This window comes from Perognathus longimembris, chromosome 4, assembly GCF_023159225.1.
Source record: "Perognathus longimembris pacificus isolate PPM17 chromosome 4, ASM2315922v1, whole genome shotgun sequence".
In the NCBI taxonomy this organism is placed as follows: domain Eukaryota; kingdom Metazoa; phylum Chordata; class Mammalia; order Rodentia; family Heteromyidae; genus Perognathus; species Perognathus longimembris.
In genome coordinates this window covers 57,742,177-57,754,091 of record NC_063164.1, presented here as the reverse complement: position 1 = coordinate 57,754,091, position 11,915 = coordinate 57,742,177, and the positions used below count along the sequence as shown (strand labels likewise).

Here is an 11,915-nt window from a genome sequence, read left to right as displayed (position 1 = left end):
AGGCACATGCTTCATCACTAAGCAACATCTCTGGCGCTTGGTTTTTTGTGTAATCCAAGCTAGCCTTGAATGGGCTCCTACTGTCTCTGCCTATCGAGTGCTGGGATTACAGGCATGTGTCAACATACCCAGTGCCTGAACCCCCAATTTTTTTTTTCATATTTTGTGTTTGAGACTCATAATGTGCTTTAGTGAATAGGAACTAAGGAATGCATATATGTATAATAACGTTAGAATCACACAAAACACACCACATCATTTTTCCCTTAGGTTTAATTGTAATGAATAAATTTTCAATGATGAATGTACTATCAATCCAAGTCTTTGCTTATTTGCAATGGACAAACGTATGTATCATAACTTGCAGGTGAATAATTTTTTGTCACTGCAACATTTTCACTCTTTTTTATGTCTCTCTCTTCCTTAATTACTATTACTTTCCTCCTTGAGTCATTTTTCTTCATTAGTTTAAGTCACTTCTGGTTTGGCTAAAGAGCAATCCTAGAACAATAGTGTTTCAACTTGCAAGGAAGAACACCCTTGTTGAGCTGATAGAATTCCACCAGCTGGATGAGATCTGTGAACCTAGTGTGGCCGTCATCAAGCGTGTGGAACAGGGCACCATCATCTTCTACCTGCGGGAAGAAAGGCAACAAAATATCTTAAAGAGCAAATCACCAAAAAGGGCAACCATATTCAAGGCAAGCACTCTTGCCACTAGGCCATATTACCAGCCCCTGGCAACCATATTCAACTGTAGAATACTGTGTCTTTTTCTATGCTAAAATTTGTGAGTTCATAAAACTAGAGACAATGACAACAATATTATGGTATATCCACTTCTCTTTGTCATGTGACTTGTTTTTTCAGGTTAAGCAATGCAGCTCTGTTATCTCTATTTCAAGTTCTCTCAGTGTTCTGCTCAGTTCACATAGGACAAATATTTTCAATCAATGAACATTGACAAATCTGTACTATTTCATGCAAAAGTAAATTGCAGGTTCAAATGCTCCCATTTACAAAATTTAATTTCCCTTTCTAAATGTTGTCCCTTTCTAAATATACCTCACTTAGAATATTAAAGATGAACATTCACATAATTTCTATCAGAAAATTGATCCTGAAGCGATCATACTTTATGCTAATGCAATATCTGTTGTCTTTTATTTTGGGAGTGAAGTCTGCTGACATGAAACAATTCATACTTGCTGGGGATATGGACCACATGAAGAAAAGAGGAAAACAGTTTGTATAGAATTTAGATAATTTCGAAAGGAAACAATTCAAAAGGATGCACAAAAACTTAGCAATCTTGAATAACAACTTCCTGAAAATAGCTGTGGATTTTATTTTTCTATGCTACCTGGTTCCAGTATATACATCACATAAAAGATAGATGTCAGAAGTCCCACGGCAAGATGTGCCACAGAAATTCCTATGTGTTCTAAGAATAATATAAATGCCTGTTGGTTCCATATTACTTAAATTCTATCCATAATGATTAAAAACAACCCAACCCCAAAGAGGAACAACAAATAAATGTTTTTGAGAGAAGAGAGGGGAAAGGGCTGTAAGTTAACATTTTTAAAAAAATGGTTAGTAGAATTTGGGAGAAAGATTCTTCAGTGGCCTTTGAACAATAGGTGGCATGGGTCTATACAATATTACTAAATCATATTTCATGGAAAAAGGAAAATTTAATTTTTACAATTCCTGTATTTCTTATATTAATTCAGGCTCATAAAACCATTTCTGCCAAACTTAACTCTAGTCAAAGCACAAACTCCAAAATTATATTTAATAAAAGGAACAAAAGAAAACTAAAGTTTCCAAAAGCGTATGCATTAAGATCATCTCTAATGTACAAATGTGAAATCACAAATTACTTACTGGTATAATTTGAAAGTGCTTTACTTTTTGTCCATGACTCATTGACAGTACGAAAGTTTTTGGGTTACTCTGACTATCCCGCACCAAGAAAACTCTGAAGAGAAAGAAAGAAGGTCAATATGTTTCTATGTTTACTCATGGATTTCAAAGAAATACGTATGTAACAAATCCAAGAAATGTACTCAGAAATGTAGACATGCACTTTTCTACTGTTTACTCAGTGGAAAATACTTTCCAACTTAGTAAACAATATGTTTTTACATAATTTTATGTTCTAAAACTGTCATCACATACCGCAATATTAATAGACTCACTGTACAGCCCATTTGTCACATTGTTTTCTCACAATAACCAAGACTGTATTTTGAAGGCATCAGTAACTACTGCTTGATTCATTTCCCACTGTGATGCGGGTATTTCCTTGTAGCTTTATCACAAAGAAGAAGACATTATTATACATTTATTTTAACTTTGGGGTATATGCTCTAAAAGCGATCTTAAACTTCTATATTAAATGCTACAGTGAAATATTTTAGGTAAAAGAAACACCCTAACAGTGTGCACTTTAACTCCAAAGAAAGCAGCAGAAAGGTCTCTCTAATGTAAGCCTATAAAAACAAGCCATGGCCTAATGGCCTAAGGAATAAGGCTGCCAGGCTTGGATTCTTATTTACTGGCAATGCAGGGTAAAATCAGTTTTGTATTAATTATTGGCCAACACATTGTGTAAATGGTCTCCACTAGTGACTCCAATACTAATCTTACTGTGCCTGAGCAAAGAAAGAGCCAAACTTGAGGCACCACAAATGTCTGATGAACCTATTATATAAATGTTCTGTGTGAAATTCCAGCATTACATCACTGAGAGTTGGGACAAAGGGCGTTTCAGTGGTAAATTAAACTGTGGTACTCATTCCCTGTGCAAGTGGATCACCACTGCCACCTGGTGGACCATTTTTGCCATTACATCTTTCCAAAGGGGGGGGGTGGCATTTAAACCCACAGATAAGTCTTCTTTGTACAATAATTTCACTCTGTTTAAAAGTACTGAGCTCAGAATTAAAGGGAATGATAGCAGTCTAGAACACTGACATACTTCTCTGTGATTTATTCTTTTCTTAGACTCCTCAGATCATAATTTTACCACTTGTTTAAATCTGTATCCAAAAAGATTGTGCTCTATGCAGAGAAGCTCAGTCTTTTCTTGAGAGTCCGGTATATGCTGACCTGCTATTAATCATTCTAAATGTTAGTTTTAAATGGTCTGTGAAAACCTTGGGATCCTCTTAAGCCACCCTTGAAGACAAAAAAGTTCCTGTCAACCTGGTTCTATTTCTCACCCAGTCTCCAATATAGCTTCCCCAAAAAAGCTGAGACCCTGAGTCATTTCTGAAGAAATGCCTTTAGATCACACATCGTTCTTAATACATCTTATTCTTCTCTTAGGTGACCCATAGCACCCCATTTTATATAAAAAAAGAACAGACAAGAATCAACACCAAGTATTCTTTCTGTAGACGTATATTATTTTATGCTATTAAAATTTATAGAAAGGGAGACAGGGCTTTATAAAGACAAAAAAAGTTACCAGACATTCAAAATGTAAGAGAAAATGCTATTTAGTTAATATATTTTGCATCATACTCCCAAAAGTAAAATATATAAGATAATGTCATAATGGGGAGAATATTTTGGAATTATATTAACTATATGTTCTAATCAACATGCTGATGACCCAAAACAGGTTTATCTTATCTATCATACATGAATGTCTGAGATGCTGGAATTGATACTGAATGAGTATAGTTCTGATTAGTAAGAAACAATCCTATCCTGTTATATATTCCTTTATACAAACACACCAAGCATACACTGGTACTGTGGGATGAATACAATGAAAACCATCTCTATACATCCAAAGCACTTCTGCTTTGCTAGGGGTAGAGAGGACAAATGGTTTTTTTGTTTTTGTTTTTGTTTTTGTTTTTTTTGGCCAGTCCTGGGCCTTGGACTCAGGGCCTGAGCACTGTCCCTGGCTTCTTCCCACTCAAGGCTAGCACTCTGCCACTTGAGCCACAGCGCCGCTTCTGGCCGTTTTCTGTATATGTGGTGCTGGGGAATCGAACCTAGGGCCTCGTGTATCCGAGGCAGGCACTCTTGCCACTAGGCTATATCCCCAGCCCGACAAATGGTTTTTGGTTGTTACTGCTTTCTTTGTACTCATACTGGGGTTAACTCGGGGGTTGGGTGCTTAGTGTTCTCCTTCTTGAGCCACAACTTTATTTCTGGCTTTTGGCTGGTTGATTGGAGGTAAGACTCTCATAGACTTTTCTCTTAATGTGTGTTGAACAATTGTTTGTAGGATACATCCAAGTATCTGCCAGCCATAACCAGAATCATCAGACTTACCCATCCACTGGCCCTTGCTGAGTAATCAGTCTCTGAGCTTCATCCCTAGAGATTCTGTGGTGAAACCATGGCTGGGACCGATGAATCGCTGAAGAAATAAAATGCAGGAGGAACAAGAAAGTTTATTGGACGCAAACTCTTTGCCACATTCTGCCTTCCACCTGCGCGACCACATCTCAAGCACATCCATCTACTGCTCTGTGACAATGGCAGAGAAGGAACATACCCATGCTGGTGGCAGAGCTGTGTGAGGAGGCTGTGGGGCTGCCGTGACTACCCAGGCGCAAGCATCCTTTTTTCTGAGCAAAGAAGAAGAGAACAGATGTTAACTTCTGGGGTGAAGCAAACTAAAACCATCAACAATTTAGAAGACTTTGAAACTACCAGTACCCTCCACGCAAGTCCTTCCTCAACTGCAACTGAAAGGGCTTCAGTGGGATTTTCTATAACTCTGCTTTTCTGACCTGAGAAGTCCATTGCTACCAGGGAATTCTCTGAGATACTTCTCTGGAAAAAAAAATAAAGACAAAACATTTGAACCAAGAAAATACATTTTAATGTGATCTCTCAGTGAGTTTCCTAGTCCCAAAGAGGCTGTCGGAAGATTCAGAAGTTAAAAATGCATATGTGAGATAAAATGGTGCTATAAAATATTTTAGTGAAATAGGTTCATATTTATTCAGATAAGTGATATAAGTACTGAATGAAAAGGTGAAAAACATTAAAAGCGAGTGTATCTTTCTCTTCCAAGAGTCTTCTTTTTATTTTCATTTTTTGGTAAGATGGCAAAACTGTAATTAACAAAATAACCACCAGGAAATGGCTACCTGCAAGAGGGGAGGGAGTTGTCTAAGAAGAGAGAGGTAGACAAACAAAAGGAGGAAATGGTAGGCATGAAGTTCAAAAACCATTGTATATACTACAAAATTAAGAAAAGAGAAGAGGTAGGTTGAAGGGGGTTGAGAATATTGAAAGATGTGTCATTGATCCCAATGCATTGCATTCACAAACTGCTTTGTTAAATACCAACATCTTTGTATAATTATTTACAGATAATAAAGTAATACCAAAGAATAGCAATTTTTGGTTAAAACATGAGTCCTGAACTCCTCTCTCTACTAATATTTCATATACCTTAATTACCAATTAAATATCAAATCCATTTACATATAAAAATATTTTACACAAATCATGAACATATAAGCTGTAATTTACATCAGCACATATCTCTTTAGAAAGATTATTCAATGTCTTGTAACGGAGCAAACTAAAATAAGTTTTTCTTAAGGTTAGCATATCGACTTTCATCTTATTTAGAAAACGGAATGGAATAAAAATTTGAAAAATTTACAATACTGACATTTCTGTTATTTAATATGAGAACATAGTCTCGTGTTATTTTTTTCTGTGCCTGTGCTGGGTTTATACTTAGAGCCTGAGCACTCTGCCTTAGTGTTTTCTGTGCAAGGCTGGCTCCCGATCACATGAGCCATACCTCTACTTCTGGCTTTTTAGTTGTTAATTGGAGATTAGCGTGTCACAGACTTTTCTGCCCAGGTTGTCTTCAAACTGTGATCCTCTTATCTCAGCCTCCTGAGTAGCTAGGATTACAAACCTGAGCCACTGGCACCTGGCACCTGTTCTCACCTTGTGAGGACCTACACAGCCAAATGGAAGTCGAAGTACTAAGCCTTCATGACAAAGGATGTGACATGAAATTGAAGACATTTTCAAATAAGGACAGTCTTTTGGCTAATGACTTCCCTACTTTGTTGCAGGTCAAAAAGCCAAGAGCTAGGCACTGATGGCTTACCTCTTTAATTCTATCTAGTCGGGAGGCTGAGATCAGAGGACTGTGGTTTGAAGCCAGCCAGGCAAACAAATCCATGAGACTCCTATTACCCATTAAGCAGAAAGAACTAGAGGCATAGGTTAAGTGGTAGAGCATCAGCCTTGAGCAAAAATCCAGATGAGAACACCAGGCCCTGAGTTTAAATATCCTCATCCACCAAAAACAAAAGAACAAAAACAAAACAACAATTTTTTAATCTTTTAGAGCAATTTCCTAGAATGCCCAAGGTCCCAGTTTCCATCCCCAGGCCTACAAAAAGAAAAGAGAAAACCTTTCACTCATTTTATACAATATGAAGAAACTTAAAACTCTGCCAAAAAAAAAGGAAAATAATTCATATTGTTCTCTACTAATCAATAGAACAATGGGAAATTATAATGGTAAAAGAATGAGCCAAGTTACATTAGAAGACTTTTGTTTTATACCACTATCTATCTTTGCTTGGTCAAACTGATTTCAATGAGACTTCACTATTTCACCAGAAAAATGAAGGGTTCCTTTACCATAGAATCCCACATCTCACTTGATCAGCATTTGTTACTGTTTCCTCAAACTATGTGATAGTATCTCCTAATCTTATTATGGCTTTTCTAGATTCAACTAGATTTCTCGAGATCCAGCACACAGTCTCTCATTTGTTACAGGAGCCTTTCTAACTGAGAGCTACTCTTTCCAGACAGATGCTGGCTCTGTAATTTCTATTAGATGTCACTGCTTCTGTCCTCTTCTCACCCATGATCCCTCATGCTGGGTTGTGGGCCAGGCAAGGAGATTTGTGCTTTACCAACATTAATAAAAGCATCCACCTCCTACCCAAACCTCAGAGTAGTCTTTGTCCTAATGATAGTATGATGGTTATAGTATCTCTGCCCTTACAAGCCAAGATGGCTTCTGCTATCTCAACTCCTTAATAACATAAAAAATACTATTAGGGAAAGAAAAATAAATACATCATCAATTTTTATTTTTTATTTTTACCTATGGAATACAGCAGACCAGAATATAGAAATGAGATCACACAGCTTCCTACAGTAAGGCAGCTGGAGGGAGGGATACTATCAGACAAGTAGGAAGCCATTTCATTTGCTGCATTAACTACACCAAGGGAAATCACAGAAATATAGCAAATGCTTTCCACTGAATGGCATGGGGTGGATAAAACATTCATAGTGTACCTTCGGTGTGTAATGAAATGGACAAGGTCATTTCCAGTGTGATTTTTTTTTCACCCAGGAATGTAATGTTGCTAACATTGAGCATTAGTTGTATTTGTCAAGTATTTTGCTATTCTTTTTAGTTCTTTCTTTTTAAGGGATGAAGAGGATAGGCCCTAAGAAGATATCCCACAGTCATAGTGGCATAGAAGAGTTTTCAAGAAAGAAGAGGTCAGGAATTCTGAAATCAGGTCCACCACTGTAACAGAAACAAGTATGCAAAATGCTGCTCCACCTGGATGGCATCCAGTAGCCACACTTTCCTATTTGAAGCATCGAAGGCAACCTGGCAGCTCTGCCATTAGCAAAAGACACAGCCGCTCCATAGCTATTGTTCTTTTAACTGCCTCTTACAGAGATGAAATGGGTCCCAGAGATCCATTTTATCTTTATCTTACATGGCAGGACTAAGTGACTGGACGACAGTCACACAAATAGCCTATGATAAAAGCTGTACCCGACTTGCTCTGTCTTATCTGTGTTTTTTCCATGAAGCACAGTGAAAGGGACAGGGGAGAAACTGCAGTATCTTAGAATATCCAGCCTAGGGTCAAAAGGAAAGAATTTAAAACAAAAACAACAACAAAAAAAAACAACTTGAGTATATTTTTCCTGAACTCCTCACTCTAGCCAGGATTACATCAATAGAATCCTCTAAATGAATTACTTCTTTGCCTTAAAAAAAGGAATCAAATGTAAAATGTCCACAGGTGCTTCTCAATTTGGAGATGGACAGGGTGACTCTACTGTGGGATGATAGGTAGGTACCATGTTCACTATAGCATGAGAACTCCTTTCCTTTTTCAAATGCATATATTGGAAAGCTTAGAAGAGTGCATCCTTCCTTGGATACATGATCAGAGTATCTGTTCTTTTCTTGTGACTCACTGAACTTCCTCCTCCATCCCAATTTCCAGGGGTACTCACTCAGAGAGTAAGTTGTTTTCTATAATGTTGAGTCAAACCACACTGATCAAACTCTCAGACACAAGTTCACTGCCAGAAGGACCACATTCAGTGAAGAAGGAACGAATATCATACTTTCATTCAACAACAGGGAGGCAAATGCAAAGTACTGGTTCATAATAACTGAAAGAACTAAATGATAATTGTCTCCAAATACTTTCTGCTATTAACAGGATCTAATCACTTTAGACTCTAAAGGAAATTTGGAGGGATTTAAGAAGGATTAAGATAATAAAATTCAATATTCTTTTTATATACATATGGATTGAAAGATAAGCGTAAGCTGACAAACTATAAAAATGTCCACCTTAAAGTTACTGCTTTTATAAAACTTCCTGGGTTTCCTTAGTTCCTTATCTTAAGGTTTTGAAATCCTATGCTAAAATGATGCAAAGTTATTTTTTGATAAAGGGACATGATGACAAAAATTGAAGTTTTCCTTTCATATCTTCTATCGGGCTTCATAATCAATGTTATTTCATGCCTCATTTCTAGAATGAAGCACTTCATCTGCTGCATTAGGTAGGGGACAAATGTGTCTTCATTGGTCACAGCCATGAAGAGCAGATTTTCAACTCGGGTAGAAATCCAGGTTTCAAAAATGCACGTTAACTGATTTGCAACACAGGCACAGACACCTGAATTTCTAATATACTCAGTATTAGAAAGTGCCGCAAAAATAACAGCACATAAACTTTAAGTTCAAAAGTAAATTTCTTGCGTCAATGCACAGGAAAGTAAAATTAGGTCTTAAAGATGTATATGCATTGAGTCTTAAAATTCAATACCCAAATTAGAGTAAATAAACTGAGAAACACTGTGATAGTTAATATAATGCATGACTTATATTTTGGCTTGTAGTTTTGTGGTTTACTGGAAAGAAGTCTCTTTTTTAGAAGTCTCTTTTTAAAAAAAGAATCACTGTTAAAAAACCAGAACCCAAGCAAGCTCATATGGGCATTCTACAGCTTCTGCAATTCTAACTCATTCTCATGTTTCAGTAGGTTTCCACATTACAATAAACCTGCAACCCAAACCAACAATTAAGAAAACACAACCCGCAATGTCATGAAAAAGATCCTACGCATGTACTTAGATCTAATCTTCAGATGTCATAATAGCCCACAATATCACAAATTTTTTATACATTAGCACCTTTATTTCTCTTTCATTGTCTTTAAGTAGTTATTAAAAATACCTTTAGCATCTAATGAATACTATGGATTGCAATTAAACGCTTCCAATACACTACAGTGATTTTTGTCACCTAGGTGGCTCGTATGTAAAACCCAAGAGAAAATTCAATAGCACATTGTATTAAAATCATACCAGAGTCACTTTACTTGACCAAAAGGATATATACCATACATTTGTAGTACAATCTATGTTAAAATAATATGATGCAAACATAAAATACAAGTCCAAACAGGATTTCCTTACCATAGGTGAGATACTCTGAGGACTGCAGCCACTTCTACCTTGGTATGGGAGCATGTAATTCTGGTACAACTGCATGCCATACTGTAGAATAAGTAAACAAAAATACACTCTCAAGACTTGTACTACACCAATAATTTATGAGAAAGTCAACATTATCATAAATTATATATTCTTGATATAAAAAGGGGCTAGAGCATTGCTTTAAAACAAATAGGATAAACAATCCCAATTTTTAAAAGATAAAACATCTAGTGCTCTGCCAGGATACATTTTTTAAAGACAATATTATGGCCAGGTGCTGGTGGCTCATATCTGTCATCTTAGGTACTCAGGAGTCAGGATCAGGAAAATCATGGTTAGAAGACAGCCCAGGAAAAAAGTTCAGGAGACTTCATCTCAATGAATTGCTGGGTACACATCACATGATTGTCATCGCAGCTTATTTGGGAAGCTGAGAACAGGAGGATATCAGTTATAGGCCCATCCAGGCAGAAGAACTGACAAAACCGCATCTCAGCAGAAAAAGTTGTGTGGGGGAGCAAATGCCAGTTCTCCCTGTTATGGCAGGAAGTACATATAAATAGGAAGGTCATGGTCCAGGCTGGCCTCAAGCAAAAAGCAAGACCCTGTCTCAAAAGATAACCACTGTAGCAAGTGCTAGAGGCATGGCACAAGCAGTTGAGAGCTTACACAGCAATTGTGAAACTCAAAGTTCAAATCCCCATAATACACATACACACACACATACACACACACACACACACACACACACACACACACACACACACTAAAGTTATTCTCCGAGACCCACAACTTGAGGTTCAGCAAACGAGTATTAAGTAGAAAGTTCCAGTACTGACATTTCCATTCGCTGTGCTTGCCAGCAATCTGTCCTACAACTACTTTGGAGGGGTGCCCTGCCTACAGATAAGACGGGAGAAGGGCGTCATGCTTCATCACTAAATGATAGGAAAACATCACATACATCCTAAGCAGTGCTGGATTGAAGTCATTGTTGCTCTGATGATAGACTGAGTTACTTTGTCTCTGGTAAATCTGTAAATGTGGTGGTAAAATGTAAATGTAGGTGGAAAATACTGAGCACTGTATCATCTTTGTGTTAGGTATTCCTACAGCATTCATATTTGGCTTCAAAATGAGGGACACTTCAAAACCAGTGGACAATCAGGGTGATTTGGAAGAGTCCTGAGGAGTGCTAGCAGAGCCAGGTGAGGATTCTGGAAGCCATTGGGGGAAGATAGAATTGAACTGCAATTGTTTGATTTGGCAAAGCTGTGTCCCCTTCTGGATCTGGAAGGCATACGTTTTAGATTTCTGTCACTTTGCTACAATAGGAAATCAAAGGGACAGACAGTGACTGCATAGCAGTCACTGGCCATGATGACAGTCACTGGCCGTCATCACAGCATAGCTCTGGGCAGCAAGCAGGGCTGGCCATAAAGGGAGGATAGAGCAGGCAAGCATAGGGAACAAGGACAATAGTCGTGGGGAATATGTTACCATCAATTCCACCACATCGGATCTCATCATCTCTTGTCTATCACATCTGGAAGAGAATATCCAGTCTATATTTGTCTCAAGGAGCTATTAGAGTTCAACCACAAGAATGCTTTGAAATGGAGAAGTCACTGTGGGAAATTGCAGAAGTACTTCTTGGAATATTTTCCTTCCTTCCTTCCTTCCTTCCTTCCTTCCTTCCTTCCTTCCTTCCTTCCTTCCTTCCTTCCTTCCTTCCTTCCTCCCTCCCTCCCTCCCTCCCTATCTTTCTCTCTTTTTGTGCAGTACTAGATGTTGAACTTGGAGCCTGGGTGCTTTCCCTTATCTTTTTTGAGCTCAAGGCTGTCTACTTATTGAGCTACGGCTCCACTTCAGGCATTTTTACTGGTTAATTGGAGATAAGAATTTCATGAACTTTTCTGCAGCAGCTAGTATTGAACCTCAGCCTCCTAAGTAGTTAGGATTACAGGTGTGAGTCACTAGGCCTGGGCTCTGAAAGCATCAAGCAGGCCTCTACCCTGTCCCTTTGGACCATGATTTAGCCAATTGTTTTCTTAAAGGCTGGCTTTCATGTGGCCTTGTGGGGTTTGCCTGTGTGGTTTGCTTGCTGCATATGTCAGCTGCCA

General features: G+C 37.9%; 1 protein-coding gene across 3 annotated transcripts in view; it reads right to left on the bottom strand.

The window, feature by feature from the left end:
• Positions 1-255: 255 nt before the first annotated feature.
• Positions 256-11,915, bottom strand: part of Grb14 (growth factor receptor bound protein 14) — a 119,612-nt gene continuing 107,952 nt past the window's right edge. For all 3 annotated transcript variants that reach the window (XM_048345316.1, XM_048345315.1, XM_048345317.1), the window contains 6 exons: positions 9,772-9,852; positions 4,690-4,806; positions 4,526-4,598; positions 4,300-4,387; positions 1,891-1,984; positions 256-635 (listed from right to left, as the gene is read on the bottom strand). In XM_048345316.1, the coding sequence (XP_048201273.1) occupies positions 489-635; positions 1,891-1,984; positions 4,300-4,387; positions 4,526-4,598; positions 4,690-4,806; positions 9,772-9,852 (600 nt within the window). In that variant the 3' untranslated portion in view covers positions 256-488. The remainder of the gene's footprint in view (positions 636-1,890; positions 1,985-4,299; positions 4,388-4,525; positions 4,599-4,689; positions 4,807-9,771; positions 9,853-11,915) is intronic.